This window comes from Drosophila eugracilis, unplaced genomic scaffold, assembly GCF_018153835.1.
Source record: "Drosophila eugracilis isolate 14026-0451.02 unplaced genomic scaffold, ASM1815383v1 contig_2154, whole genome shotgun sequence".
NCBI lineage: Eukaryota > Metazoa > Arthropoda > Insecta > Diptera > Drosophilidae > Drosophila > Drosophila eugracilis.
The window spans coordinates 5,414,777-5,430,994 of record NW_024573038.1 but is presented as its reverse complement, the minus strand read 5'-3'; the positions used below and the strand labels follow the sequence as shown (position 1 = coordinate 5,430,994).

The following is a 16,218-nucleotide window of genomic DNA, read 5'->3' as shown; positions in this document are numbered from 1 at the left end:
CTTTAACTTATTTTAAAGGTTTTCTGACAAAAAAAGTAATGCGTTTACCTTAAAAAAGGTTTATATATCAAATACTTTAAGAATAACAACAAAATTCATAAAAATAAGAATATTTTATGACTAATAAACATATTTAAAAATTATTTTCCTTAAATATAACTTTTATAAGCCTCTAAAACCTTCTAAGAACTCCTTTAACTCACAAATATTATCAGATACTCAAGCTTCATAGAAATATTGAGCTAACCTAATGATAGTTTGCCTTACTTAATGACCAAAATGTGTTTTTCTTTCTGCTTCATTTTTTCTGACTGTGTGAGAAAACCAGGAATGTTGCTTAACTCTTGGGAGTCTGAGTCTGCTGATTGTCGAGACAAATTTCCAAGAAGCGAAAGAGTTTTTGTCGTTTTTCTCTGCTATCGCTGTGCTATTGTGTGGTAAATATAGTAAGCTATATAGTAAGAGGTGAAGGAGCAGTGGCCAAGAAGGGGGTATTAGTCAAGTGTCTGGGATATTGCTGCACTGGAAGGAAGATCGCCTCCATTCGCTGTATATGGCGATAGTAAGCTTCCGTTTCATTTCTAGGCCTCAACTTGCCGTTTTTTTATGGCCTTATCAGGTGGCCCTTGCCCCTCTACCCCCTCCTCCTTAGGCTACACCCCTTTGCAACCGGCATCCGCTGTTGTCTGGCTGACTGCTAGCTCTATATAATATATAGTATATAGACTATAGCCCATACTGACCACACACAAGCATATGGAGTGAGTGGCATGACGTGGCACAAGTCAATGTCGCTCCAAGTAATCGGATACTTCGGATGCCACAGGCGGCTGAGCAGACTCTTCGAGAAGGATATGAAGGTATGGTAGAAGGGGTGTTCCTTAAAAACTTTGGTTAATATTTAAATTTAAGAGGAAGATTTAAGTTAATTATAAACCTTTTATGGAGATTTAAGCTAGAACTAAGGAACATCTTAAACACATTCTTCATATTAAGAAAGTTTTTTTAGATATCAATAAAAAGTTTGTACTGAAAGATAAATACTTATCATAAAGGTAACCCTTTCTTAATATTTTATTCCCTTAGATATCAGATTAATTACTTAAACCCTAATAAAAACCCCTTTGATTACTCCTTTCCCTTTTTAGTTTGCAAAATCTAATAAATTTAAACAAAAACTAACATATTTCATCATAAAATATGTTTATGCTGGGCCTGGGAATCACCCTTATCAATATGCTAATTTCATTTTATAATCAGCAAAATACAATTTTCATGACTTATCTAAGCTGAGCATTTTTTGTCAATTTAGCTAATAGTCAGATTTTGCAAATCATTGTTAGGTCTACAAGTAGAGACTATATATTATGATTATATACATATTTATGTAATATATATATATATATATTAAAGATAGAAGTAAGAACATAAGAAGTGACTAGAGATATATATGGTTTTTATGGAATTTCTCAAATAAAGTATTTGGGAAACTCTAAAAATATGTTCTAAATAATATATCATAATAATTTATAATATATATTAAGTTGACTAATCTCAGTCTTTCTCTTTTTCTCTATCTGTAGCCCGGCGAATCTCCTAATCTCAATGTGAACTTTTCAGCTGGACTCTTGAGACGTCTTCAAACAATCAGGCAAAGACCGCATGTCAATCGATTAGCGATTTCGCCGCTTGTGTCTGTCCGGTTCGGAAATATCATATTTTTTGTATTATTTGTTGGAGTTGCTTTTGCTGTTGTTGTTCCCTGTGTAAATCTCTTGTTTTGTTGTATTTATTTGTTGAATGAACATAGCCTGATAAGCTAATGGGAAGGTGGTGTGTGTAGACTTTAGACAAAAGAAAAGACCCCGAATTCCAGATTCTTTCTTTTTTTTTGTGATATAAACTAACAGAAATTAGCATTTATTAGCCGACGGGGTTGGGTGAAAATGTATGCAAGGCTTGAAAGTCTCGCGTCTGGCGGATATACCAAAAAAAAGTAACGTTAAAAAAGCTAACGATAAGAGAAGAAACGCAGATCAAAATATACAAAAAAAAAAGACTGTAGAAAAGTCGCAGGCGAATAAAAAACAATGGAAAAGACGACAAATGGCGAAGAATCGAAAAAAAAAGAAGAAAAAGTAGTAACAACAATCGCAGAAACGAAATAAAACAGCAAATTTCAGACTTCGACCCAGACAACAGGCCGATTCCGATTGGAATGAACTGATGACTATATACATATATGTGTGTGTGCCTCACAGTCGCCGAGTGTGTCTGGGTGTGTGTGTGTGTGCGAGTAAACTTGATTATGAACTCTAATGATTCGCTCGGTTTATAGGGTATTGGTATTGGAGACCTATAGGTTGGGTATGCCCAACTCGTTATTGGATTATTTAAATGGGAATTATTTAATTATTGATTTAAAAACTGATTTATAGGGATTTAATCCTCGTATTTCCTATATACTATATAGCTTGTTATCTTGTCAGGCTTTTAATTAATTAAATAAGTATTGAATTTCACACGAAAAACACTTAAAAGAAATTAAATTTCAAAGAAAAAAAACTTCCAAGAACTTGGTCTAGCTTCAATTTTAATTATTAATATTTTAAACGTTCTTTCCCAGAATTCAGCGAGAATATTTCCCCAAGTCGAACTTTTTTCAGTAAACTTTTCAAACAATTAAAATATTTCTTATTTATAGCTCTCAATAAAACCACTCTTTCCCCTAACAATTAGTGTTTATTTATTAAGGAAGCGAGAGATTGGAAGCCATAATCATAATAACCCTACGATTATTTCACAAATTTTTTGGGGGTCAGTCAACGGGCAGGCGGGAATGTCGCCGCAACACGTGATTATCTGGCTGGTCATCTCGTTGCTTATCGAAGGAGCTGGGGTCCCTCAATCAGTCGCCAACTGGCTGCAGCGGGGGCTATCCCACTGCTCCGCCACCCTCCTCCCTTCGGCTGCTCGCCTACTGCAGCACTAATAATGACCTTGGGGAATGTTGTCGCTTGCCGTTCGTCAGTTGCTGTCCGTTCTCTAATCTCATGCTCAGTGGCTGTGTGTGTGTGTGTGGTGGTGTTATATGGTGTTGGTGTTGCACTTGGAGAAATTCTGGAAGGTCTAAAGGAGCTCGGCTTGTTGCTTAGAACCAGGATTGGCTTGAGGTTTTTAATGATCTTTTTGTAAAAAGGACCTCTAAGATTTCATGAAACCAGAGCTTAAAAAAGTACCATTTATAAACAAGCTTTATGATAAACTATTATTTAATCCTTCAATTTATAATCCCTTAAATAATGTTGTATCAAACAAAAATGTTAGAAAAGTCCCTCTATTTAGAAATCCGATTTTCAGTCATCGAAGTTTCTAAGAATTCCCCTAAAATAACAATCTACTTCTAATTCCGAGAGCTTTCTTCCGGAATTCCAGGGTGATATTTTTTCCAAAGTGTGTTCTCTGCTGCTCTAACGTTTAGTGTTGCTGATTTCGTAGTGTTGGTGTTGGTCATGTGGGTGGCGCGGGAAGTGTTGTTGACGTCGACGCCCGGTCGGACAGGTGCTCAAGTCCATGGGTATCTCTGTATTGTACGCTTGTGTTGATGTCTTTTATACAAAAAAAAAACAAAAAAAAGGAAGCAGAAAAACAGAAACAAAAACAAAATAGAGTAGAAGAGAATTCTGGTGATAAGACCGGCTGGCTGGTCTATACCTTTTCTCACTCCGTCCAGAAGCCAAAGAAGCGACGCAGAAGCAGGCAGAAGAACCAGACCAGACGCTTGATAAGCGGCCATGGGACGTATGAGCGATATCATGTGTGCGCGGGACAAGGACCGCACTATGGCAAAAACAAAAGACCTTGATTTTAGCCCTATATATGTGTGTGCCCATGTCGTCAGCTGTTTAATTAGCTTTCGATTAATTTTTCTGGTCAATCGAGATATTTCGTGATTTTCTCATGAACTTTTAATTAAACAACATTTTTTGTTTTTTTCCCGTTTTGGTTTTACGCGAAAATCTTTTCCTCTTTAACAAAATTTTTCTCATTTTTCGCATCGAAAGGCGGTGGAGGAGGTAACTTAAAAAAGAAAATAATAACCATTTTAATGGCCAGTCGTAAAGATGTTCGGAATTTGCCGGCCAAGTGAGTCAAATTTTCCATGACAGCGTACGAGGCGTATGCGTAACATTCTTATGCTTGCTCGGCGCGGGGGTTAATGGGAAATGGGGAAAACCTAGGTGGGAGGAGGCCAGGTGTATTTGTAAAGGTATGCCAAAGACGACAAAGCAATGAGAACTCTTCTACTTTTATGCGAGCCGGTGTGGGAATTACTAACAGTCGTGGGAAAAATAATAAAAGCTTTAAGTAATGTATTAGGAATTTAAACTTATTTAAACAGTTTTCTGCAACTGTTTATCCTTTTTGAAATAAAATATATTATGTTTTTATAAGTATTTTAAGTCTTTCTACTATTAACTGTGCTTCAAAATAATAAAACAAAATGAAAAAAAATTGAAATTTAAGACCTTATATCACCTTTTGTGACTATTTTCTTTACCTCATCTGTATGTAAAAAGCAAAGAGAAAAAAAGCTGAGACTGAGCCACATGTGTGTCTCTGTGTGCTCCTCTGTGTGTGTGTGTGTGTGTGTGGCATAGCCAAGAGGCAATAGCAATAGCATAGCAATGGCAAAGGAAAAGCAAAAGGCAAGAGCAAAAGCAAAAGAGCTGATGAAGAGCTGGCTTACGCATGGGTTCATTGAACGGAAGTGATTTGCCTACTGCTGTGCGAAAGAGATGGGGCTAAGCACCTACATAGAAAAAGAGAGAGGGGGAGACACTACACGCGACTTTGACTTGGTTTTGTTCTGGTTCCTCTATCAAAAAACTCCATGGTCTTCTGGGCCTTTGTTTTCATAGCCAAAGCCATAGCCATAGTCAAAGCCTAAGTGAAGGCAAAACCTTGTGGCTCCGATAGAGCAGAAAAGATAAAGCTCTTCTGGGAAGTTCTTAGCTTTTTTCTCAACCCAAAAGAGACTTTATAAGATTTAATCAAAGCTAAGCCAGGCACTTTATGTTTAAGGTGAGAAAATCACGATTTTATGGGGTTCTTTCTAATTAAACTTGTGTTTTTTTTCCTTTTATATATTGTCTGTAACAATGAGGGAAGTTGAGGGTTTCATTGCTTAAAAAGTGAAGGTAAGATGTTAAAAACATTAGAAATCTTAAATGGATTTGTGGCTAATATTAGCAGTTCTCTTTACTATGGAATTAAAAACCATACAAACTGCTCTATTTTGAACTCTTTATATATCAAAAAATATTAAGAAATATAATAAGAACTTTGCTTTTCCAATGCCTATAAATTTCATATAAAATCCTCTAAATTAAATCCCAATTTATTTGACTAAAAAATCAAAATTTTTCATATTTAAATCTTTTAATTAATTTTTGTTGAAAAGGCATTAAGTCGAAATCCTGAAAAGTCTGCCAAAGACACACCCCAAACCACATAAATAGATACATCTTTTCCATTTTTCTAATACCCCTGACCCCTAAAAATTTTATATTTTCCCGCTCTTGGCTTATTTATTACAAGATGCTTTATGACAGCCACAAAAAATATTAAAGGGTTTTAAAAAGCATTCAAAATTGTTTAAAACAAATTCTTTTATTTGTATAAAGACACTTTTTTTTGGTTTCCCTATCAGTGGAGAAGGCAATCGCCAGCGAGGGGGCGAAATAGCTGTCGTCTGGTGCGAACTAGTAAAAAATACCAGAGCTGATTTCAAAATTTATTGCATTTCTGTGGACAGTGGACAGTTTTTGACTGGATATTTGTGCTCTTTTTTACGAATTTTTTATTGTTTTTCATGTTTGGGTTTTTGTTTTGTGTCTGTCTGTGTGTTTGTGTTGACAGGAAGTCGCCGGAATGCGATTTACAGAGAGCAGATTTCGGTTAGAATATGAATAGCATATAATTAGATAGCGCCTACAGTGCGGCCACCGAATATTGGGCCAACTTATTGCAGCTCCAAAGTTCAATTACGTTGTACTTTGTATGGCAGATTGGCCTAAAAAGGTTTTTCCCCAATATAAAAGTGCTAAGCTCACCTTTTTTGCGACGTGTTTTTGGTTTTTATTTTTTTTTTATTAATTGTGTTTTGATTTTAACTAGATGTTTTATTTAGATTAAAATTGATTTAGGAATTGCGCTATGTTAAGGGCATATATTTCCTAAATTTGTTTAAACTTGATTTGATTTCTTTTAGACACTTTTTTGCGACACTTTTTGTTTAGGCGAATTTATCTAAGCAACACTTATATACATTGGCTTTAATTTTGGATTTAAACTTTTATTTTGCATTTGTTTATTTGTTATTTCTGCTGCTGTGCTTCTTGTTATTATTTATTTGTTATTATTTTTACGTTTTTTTGCGGCGATTAGGAATGCTTTTGAGTACAGGAACGCTGGCTATGTGTGTGTGTGTGAGTGTTGTGTATGTTGAAATTGTTGGTTTTTGTGTATTTATATATTTATTATTTGCTGCTATTATTAATTCACTTTTGTTTGTTGATGTTAACTGCTGTTTGTTGTTAATTTGCTTGGGGTTTCCTGCTGGTTTTCTAGGTGTATTTTTTCAGCTTAACTTTTATGAATTTTTAGCGCGCACGAAACGAACTAAACTGAAACGCACGCAAAGTTACAATGAGCGTGAATCGAAAAACACACGATTCCATATACGCGAATTCGCTTCCACTCCTACGCTCTCTCTCTCTCAGTTACTCTCGTTTCATGAACCAAAATGAGAGAGAGTGGCTGTAGACTCTTTCTTAAGCGTTCGCTTGCTCTCGCTCTCTCTGGCTTTCTTGCTCAACTTTTTCGCTCTCGCTCTCCCTCTCTCTTTTCGTTTTATTTTAATAATTATCGTTGGCGAAAAGCGCAAAACAATTGTTTTTCACTAGCATTGAAAGTATGCCAACGCAGCAACAACAACAATGGCGACAGCCATGACGTAACGCCGCCTTGTTGTTGCTATAGATTCTCCCATTTATTTTTATTTAGTTTCGAATCAATCATTTGATTTCAAATTAACTAAGGCACAAGCACACAAACATTATCCCGTTTTTGTTGTCGATCGCTGGCTTTTTGTTGTTGTTGCACTATTGACGGAGAGCGAAAAAACACACACGTCCGCAGCGTCGGAGATTTTCAGGCGTTTTGAGCGCTTTTTGAAGTGAGATGAGAGCGAAAAATGGAATCATGAACCACCTTTTTAACAGCGAGAGCCGTGCACTGATAAAAAAGAGCTACTAAGGGCAACGAAGATGTGCATTAATCTGTTGTATTATGTTAAAGAATTTATTTTATTCACGTAGGAACATAACTTGTGCACCAATGTTAAAACATTCAAGAAAACTATTATACATTTTATAAAGCTTTAGTTCTTTTTCGTCAGTACTAAGCTAAAAACGTAAGTTCCTTATTTAACTCTGATTCTTAAACAAAAGAATAAGGAAATGTGTAATGAAGTAAGATTTTCTTTCTGAGCTTATTTTCTGTTTTTTTTCTGCGTGTACTGTTAAAGCTCAAGAGAGAGAGAGAGAGAGAGAGAGAGAGAGAGAGAGCAGCGCACAGCTGTTAATGTTACTGTTAACAGAGGGGATGGGGTTGTGTTGTTGATAAAGGGGGAGGAAATGCAGTCAGAGAGTTGATGAGAGAATGAATGCAAGAGAGAGGGAGAGAGAAGGCGCAAAGTTAACTGGCAAATTGCAAATTCATTGCAAAATATTACTTGAACAACTTTTTTGTAACATTTTTAAAACAAAATAGTTTTTAGTTATATTTTTTTAGCATACAGTTACTGTTTTTGAAGTACTTCATGTTTTAGGAAAATGTTTTTGATTTAACTTTTTTTATTAAATCCCCAGTTTGTAATACTTTTAATGTTGCTTGTTTTTTGGTGTTTATGTTTACTTAATCAATTTTAAAGTCATTCGTAAAGAGATCTGAAAATCAGGTCAGTAAATGGTATTTTGTATAAAAACACATTTGAAATATATGTAAAGTTGATGTTGTTGAGCATATTAATATAATATTTTTGAAAAGATTAAATATTGCAAGCAGTCAATATAATATTTATCTTCATCTAATTGAAATTTAAGCTTAAGGGTATGTTCATAATTTTATATATACGAGTATTTAAATTAGTATAATATCCCTTAATAAATCCTGCAGATCCACAAATAAGAAGAGATAAGAGATTATATTTTGCAAATTTCATTTAAATTGATTTAAAAATTTCTGTCAAATTAAAATTAAAAAATTTATTAAAAGAATTCTTTAAGGCAGTAAAGTCAGGACCATTTCAATATTAGTCTTATATAAATATGCTTTCATGTTAGATTTTTAAATTTAAATTTAAGCTATGATATGTTTATTTTGTAATTGGTAAACAGAGTTACCTGTATTTGATTATCTTAGAGCGACTATAGCAATTTTTTTTAAGTACATATATAATTTTTGAATACTTTGTCATCTCTTAATAACTTTTCTTTCACTCTCTCTACTTTTTATAGCATTTCTTCTTTCTTACTCCACTTGCCACGCTTATATTTGCTTATAAATATTTATTTGACTCTTTTTTTTATTGCTGTTGTTAAGCTGAAATTCGGTTAGCTCATTGTCACTCGATTTTTTGCGGTTTTTTCTGTTTGCCGACTTGAGCCGCCGTGCAAAGTCCAAGAAATTAAAGTGTCAGACGGGCGATCGGGGTGGTGTGTTGCTGGGAGGGGGCAAGGGGGTTTACCGACAACCGCACGTTAATTAAATTTATTTATGCAGCTTTATTTCGCCTTTATTTTATTTTTTGTTTGGCTTTATTTTTAATGATATGATTCACATGTGACATTCTTTTGATGATACGCTGTCCGAATTAATGGGTAATTCTGGGGTATGCTGTACTTTACGTAGCCTATGTAAAGTATAGTAACCCAAATTAAATGAGAAATCTGATTGTGCTTGTAAATTTGCCATTTAATTGGGTGCCAGTGAAAGTTAAATCTATGCACAACCAAAAATTTGGCAAACATTCTGTGGAAGTGAAACTTTTTTACATCAATAAAATCTACTTATTCATCAAATTTCAATTGTGGGCCGATTGCGAAAGTCTTCCACTCCCACGCTTTGGTGATAAATAAATACTTGTGATCTTAATAAGTTTGCTAACCAAATGGGGAGTTTTTGATCTCAAAAAGTTTATGTTCCAAATATGGTTATCAAGATGGGTTTACCCTTTTTGGGAAACAACTTATAGAGATGAAAAGCATTTATTTAATAGCAAAAGGTTATTCATTTAATGAGCTGACTAATAGGAAGGGCTTCATTATTTATTTAAGATTTAATACAAATCTAATATTATATTTTCTTTTTGTCTTATAAATAAACTGTTTCCTTTCACGCTTAATCAGTCTTTTTACTCACAAATTAAACTAAAGTTAAGAAAGTTATTGTTGTAAGTATTAGATATACCTTTTCCCACCTCATAAAGATATACACTGGGTAACATATATTGTCTAGATCTGATAGTTGATTTCCATTTTTGTTTGCCAGACATTGTTGCTTTGTTTTAAAATAGAAACTTCGAATGTATTAGCATGTCTGCGGATTTGTTATTTTGTTGCTGGCTAGCCGGTTGTTGTTAATCGAATGTGTTGTGTGTCGCCTGGTCCACCTACCAACCCCTTCCCCTTCCCTCCTAAGTTCCGCCCCCGTAACGACAGCACCCCCGCTGCGCACTTTTAAGCCAACAGCTAACAGCGAACAGCCAACAGCCAACAGCCGACAGCCGACGACGGCAACAATTGAGACAACTTATCATGAAGTGCTAATTAACATTGTCTGGCCGGGGTCTCTCACGTATGCCAATGTCTGGCGACCTACCTGCGGTTACTAGGAGCACCACCACCACCACCCACCCGTTTGCACCCCAGCTCTCCCCACCGTGCACCACCACCCAGCAGCACCGTCACCGGCACCTCTAACCCACCCAAAAACAGAACGGAAAAAAAATAAATATAAACCGCAATTCACCCAAAACTGGCACTTGGTCGCGTCTCTCGTCTGTGTTTGCTTATTTTGGCATACAAAGAAGTACATTTTTTTTTACCATGAATATTCCCAAAAGTTGGGGAAAAATACAAAATAAAAAAAAGGGGAAAAATAATAATAATTGTGTACACACACGACGAGACGGAACATTTTTGTTTATGTTGATAATCTAATATGTGCTGACGTATCTCCTCTATTTTTCTTTATTTATCTTTTTACTTTTTTTTATGTGGGTCTGCAGGTTGAGTGCGGTGGCAATTTGTTTTGTCTTTTTGGCGGCGGCTGCTTTGAGCCACCTGGCCGGGGGATCGATTGATCGTATTGGATCGATCGGATATATATATATTGGATATATCAGTTCGATTCGATCAAGTGATCGTGCCAAGGCTGTGAGCTGTCTGTCTGCATTTATAAATAAATTGTGGCAATTAAATAAATAAAATAGTTGCATATGCATGCATTTTTAATTGTCAGCCGGTTCGACGGTGCACGTGTCGTATACGTAATATGTTCTAGAGTCTAGTATCACCCTTTAAACCGTTACCTCATCTGGAAATGGCAAGCGATTAAACTTTAAACCAAGGGGAATCGGCCAGTAAGAGTTCTTGATTTTGTAAGCAATGTGATACCGAATACTGTTGATTATTGTTTATTAATTTTATAATTAGAAATTATATACGAGTATATCCTTAGGGAAACCATTTATATTGATTTTCTATTGAAAAATTTCACTTTAAATGAATTTTAAATATTTTTATAAGTAGAATAAATGTTTTCTTTATTACTCTCAGTGCACAAAGACTTTTCTCTGGTAATAATACAACTTTCAACCATATTTTGTATTTATTTCTTTGATCCACTTTGCAGTTTTAATGAAATTTCTTAACTTTTATTGAAATCAATTTCCATTTTGAATATTATTTGATGTTTTTATTTCATTAAGTTTTTGTATATATTTTTATAATATTTATTTCTTTAATTTTTTTTTAAACATATATATTTTTTAAATATATATTTTACATTTTTCTTAGACTTTTTTGATACTTAGTCATCAAGACCAAGACTACTGAGTTACCTAATGTTAAAGTTTTACACCATTTTTTTGTTTAAACATATTAATTGTTTTTTTTTGTATAAATTATTTTATAATTAAGATAAGATCTTAAAATAAAACTTTAGAATTTCTTAGAATTTTTTGGAAAACTTACTACATAATAACTTTTTCACATCATAGAAAGAACTCTTCTATGTTATCTTTCATAACATTCACTTCACCTGACCACCCACCTGACCGCCTGCAGACTCTTTAATCACTGCTAGCCCTCGCTGCTTATCAATTTGGCCAACTAATAGGAAACTAAGAGATGCAACCTGGTCTCCTCGGCCTTTATATAGGGTAACGCCCACTTATGTGCATTAATCTGCATCCTAGAGTGTGTTAGTCATTAACTATTGGCTATTGTTGTAATGGCTGATGCAAAAAGAGTACTTTTGAGTCATTGTTGGCAGAGCGAGAAACCAACCTATGTATTCCGATTCCCATTGCGATCTTCCTCTGCCTTTTTGGCTGGCTGTGATTGTGATAAGCAGACTGTGGCGAGACAACAAAAGACATCGCAGACAAGTTTGCACTTACTTAACTTGCAGTACGTTGTACCGATGTTGTGATGTGATGCGATGCTGCTGCTTTTGATATTTTTAGACACCGCCAGTCAGCCTGCCGCGGCAAGTATATGTATGAAAGAAAAAAAAGTCAGAGGCAAAGGCAAATGGCGTTGGCACATCTCACACACAAATCGCAACGCCTCACATGCTGGCCAGACAATGAGTCTAGTCGGGCAACGGTTCAGATTCAGATACAGATACTGGTGCTGGTGGTGGTACTGATACAGATACAGATACAGATACAGATGCATATGCTGATTGCGAAACACACGAGTCTTCACCCAGTTCATTCAAAATTTGCCACAGTTGATGATGCATCGATGGGTTAAGCACACGCAGAAAAAATAGAGGTGACAAAATGTGTTCAAGTTTCTGAAGAAATTTCTCAGAGAAATACAAAAAAAAAATTAAAACGGATTTATTAAAAATGTATGTTTTTATTAACATTTTTTACTCAAATAACGTTTCTTATAAGCCATAAAAAAGTTTAGGAATTCCTTTGAAAACGTGTCCGATATATTGTCCTTTTCACATTTTTAATGGTAATATAGAAACGTGGATTTGTAAACTAAAAATATATATTTATATCTGTATGGGGAGGGGATACTTTGAAAAGTTTAAAATTTATTTTGAAAAATAAAAAAAGATTTTTGATTTTATATAGTTTTTTCCTTACTTTTGGCCCTCAGAAGTTTATGCCAAAAATATGTAAAATTTGTTACCTTTTTTTAATTTTTGTTCTTGGGCTTATTGTTACCTCTACCTGGGCATACTTATGGCTAAATTGTTATCTTAATAACACAGGATATAAAAGATAACAAAATTTGATTCGCTCCGTGCATAAGCTTCGATTTATCATAGATATGCAACAGGTACAACCGCATTGAATGGCACCCCAAAGATTCCTCTGCGCTAATGAATTTCCTGAAGCCTTTCTCCGTCTCCCCACAAAAGTCTGGCAGTCGGCTCATTAAGTCCTCCATTGACTGGCTAAAGATGGAACAATGGCCAATACAAAGACCCCGGGCCCGAATCATAACTCATTGAACTTTTGCCGGCAGCGGCAGTGGCAGCAGCCGTTGAAACATAAAAAGTGTCAATCAGTGACTCTGCTGTGGCAACGATAGCGACGCCTCCAAAGTCCCATTACAATGCCATTTTTATGGACACCGCTGGCGGGGATGTTGCTGCAGCAGCAGCAGCAGCAGCAGCTCTAGCTGGTGGGAAAAGAGAAGGAGAAGCTGGAGCAGCACCACCAGCAGCCACAGCAGACGGCAGGGTCGTAAATGTAGTAATAATAGTCGCCGAGGGCCAACGCCAACGTTTGCTAGTTGCGGTCGAGATTTTCTAGGGGTGGGCTGGCGCATCAAGCACTGAGCGAAAAAAAAGGTAAACTAAAGAGTGGTTTTTCAAGGTTATTAAGTTTTATCGTTCACAAATGTATAGTAAATATGAATATCCCTTAAAAATAAATCATCTCCCTCTCTAAAATGCTTTAAAAAAGGGTTTTGGAACATTTTTTATGTTTGTAAGTTTAAATTTTTACTAAAATATATATAAATTTACCTTATATAGCTATTTATTGCATTTATGTTGAAGATTTATCTGTAAGACTCAAAATTTCTTACAAAAGTTTTAAATATTGCGTATACGCCTAGTGTTACAGGTTATTAGGTTTTATATTTTTTTCCCTGAGAATTTAAAGACTTTCTTTTCAGTGCATTGAACGTTTACTTGGCCATTGGCTGGTGTCGAAAAGCAAGACATAAATGTCTAACATATGCTGGGGATGGCCTTTGGAGTTGCCCGGCGAGGCGACAGGTCTATTACCAAAAGCCTGCTTATGACGGGTTATGGCACGCCTTTCGTACCACAGACCACGATCTCTGGGAACACTTGACGGATATGGATATCCTTCAGTTAGATGGCTATATGACTATATGATTGATAAAAGGAACTTATATACTCACATTAATAGTATAAGCTTCTGAACTTGGAGGTTCTGATAAGGCAAAACTCTTTTAATACCATTGTAAAGCCTTTTTGAAAGAGAAATTTGTTTGTTTCTAAAAATTTTTAACTTGTAATTTCCCAAATTTACTTATCAACTTCTCTAAGATGAGAAACAATCATTATCTGACATTTTCCCTAATATTTTATTACCAGTTTTTATATTAACTTTTCAATGATCAAAAAAATAATCACAAAAGATCCTCCACAAATTGGAAACTAATATTGGTGGCAAACTGTGGTTTCCCATAGAATATCCAATCTATAGCCAAGAGGAAATCACCAGTGGGCAGTGGTAGTCGCATGACATCGGTGGTTAAATACATATCCTTTATAAAGATGTCACCCTTAGAAAGGATTTTTGAGTTACTAAACGATAACTTCCAGGATTTCGAATCTGAAAACTCACATACAACGGGCAGGTGTGATTGATGTTTGAGAAGTCCTTATAGATGCTAAAAAGTAAAATTGCAATGGCATCGTAAGGCTTTCGCAGATACCGACAGCCATCGATCCGGATATTAACCAGCCAAGGCTTATAGCCATTTTCCCTTTTAAACAATTGGTAGTGAACAATAATGTTCCTCGTGGGATGAAGAAAGGTTGCATTGAAGTTGAACACAGTCTTGTGGCGACTGATCGCCTTCAAGCGGCAATGATTGATCCTAATCCAGGTCTTGTTGTAACTACCGCAAATGGCATTTGTTAGTTTGAAAACCACCGAGTTCTGATTTAGATATATTAAGTTAGTAATTAGATAAAATATTTTAAAATCACAACCTACAGTTTGTTTAAAGTTTAATATATAGAATATGGCCAAAAGAGTGACCATCCTAAGAGCCGACTTCATGATCACAAAACTTTATGAAAACTACTGAGTTTCGGCCACCCATGTATATGATCTATTTATAGTTTTGTAGTTTAGCCAATGATTGATTTTTAATTTCTCTCTCAATTAGTTTTCAATTACCTCTGATTAGCAGTAATGATTTTTTAATATTTAGGAAAATTTTTGTACCAGAAAGCAACCTTTGGCTGGGACTTAGAAACGGCAGATTAGTTTGCGAATTTGAAATTATTGTAATGGTGATGGCAATGTGTTCCACGCATGTTCATTTTCACTTTGACGGGGCTTTTAATTCTACAATATATTAATATTAATCAAAACCCAAAAAAACTGAAAACTCATAGAAAACTATGAATTTCTCAAAACTTCAACATTTAACATAACAAATAATGAAACGCTTTACTCGAGCTATTGTTTACTTTTTAATAAAAATAAACAAGAAAAGTCAAAACATTGATTACAGCAGATCCTCGACATATTGAAAACTAACATTGGTTGTAAATTGCGGGTTTCGATAAAAAGTCCAAGTCATGGCCAGTAAATAGTCGCCAGTGGGAAATGGAAGTTGCCTCAGTTCTTCGATTTTGAGATACATATTCCTAATAAGTATTTCACCCTTACAAAAAGAGATAACGTTATCCAGATCCTGAAACTCTTTACGATGTTTATGACTTACATGCAGTGGGCAAGTGTGGTTAATGTTAGAAAAGTCCCTGTAAAATCTATAAATCATAACGCCGATGACATCATAGGGCTTACTTAAGAACCGACAACCATCGATTTTCATATTCAAAAGAAAGGGCTTATAGCCATTTTCCCTCTTAAAGAGTTGATACCTCACCACGATATCGCTGGTTGGATGTATAAATGTAGCATTGAAGTTGAAAAATATCTTGTTGCGACCAACAGCCTTCAATCGGCATTGATTGATCAGCACCCAAGACTTATTGTAGCTGCCGCAAACCACATTTGTCATTTTGAAAATGATACTTTCCTGGGAATGAAATTTAGGTAACTTTTTTGCTTTAAAATGTTTGAAAAATCCAACTCACACTTGTATAAAAAGTGAATATAAGTGTTAAAATGGCAACTTTTAAACAGCTCCACATAATGTTTGAACTTTGATTAAGCAAAATTACATTTATGTGGCAACATTTATAGGGCAAACATAAAATTTGTAATTAATTTGCCTTGTAATTTTACGCATGTTTGAGCCTTGCTATATTGTTAATTATTATTGTTGCGGTGATGAAAATTAAAAATAAATTAAATGTTTTTTACTTTCAGCAAATGTGATTTTAATTGATACTTTGGATCTGAGATCTGAAATGTATTTTTATGTTACTTACTTTATAAGTACTTCTACATTCTTCTTGAAGAATCTTAAGTTTATAAATTAACTTCTCATTATAAACTCTTAATTTGTAATACTTATAGTCTGATTATCTACCTCCCTCACCCTCTTAGTAATCTTTTATTAATTTCACTTTCAAATAGATTTAAATCACCTCAGGTGTGCAGGGTATAAAAATATTCCTGAAAATTCCCATACTTAAATTATAAAAGCAGAAATGCTAGAGCTG

The 16,218-nt window shown here is 34.9% G+C and overlaps 3 protein-coding genes across 3 annotated transcripts in view; all 3 read right to left on the bottom strand.

The window, feature by feature from the left end:
• LOC108114138 (mucin-5AC) overlaps positions 1 to 16,218 on the bottom strand; it is a 78,237-nt gene that overhangs the window by 15,382 nt on the left and 46,637 nt on the right. The window lies entirely within an intron of this gene.
• LOC108114139 lies at positions 13,980 to 14,678 on the bottom strand. The gene is made up of 2 exons (XM_017224922.1): positions 14,198 to 14,678; positions 13,980 to 14,135 (listed from the first exon to the last, which is right to left on the bottom strand). The coding sequence occupies exons 1-2, from the start codon at positions 14,636 to 14,638 to the stop codon at positions 13,980 to 13,982; spliced, it is 597 nt and encodes a 198-aa protein (XP_017080411.1). The 5' UTR covers positions 14,639 to 14,678.
• LOC108113893 lies at positions 15,093 to 15,744 on the bottom strand. The gene is made up of 3 exons (XM_017224598.1): positions 15,688 to 15,744; positions 15,312 to 15,629; positions 15,093 to 15,251 (listed from the first exon to the last, which is right to left on the bottom strand). The coding sequence occupies exons 1-3, from the start codon at positions 15,742 to 15,744 to the stop codon at positions 15,093 to 15,095; spliced, it is 534 nt and encodes a 177-aa protein (XP_017080087.1).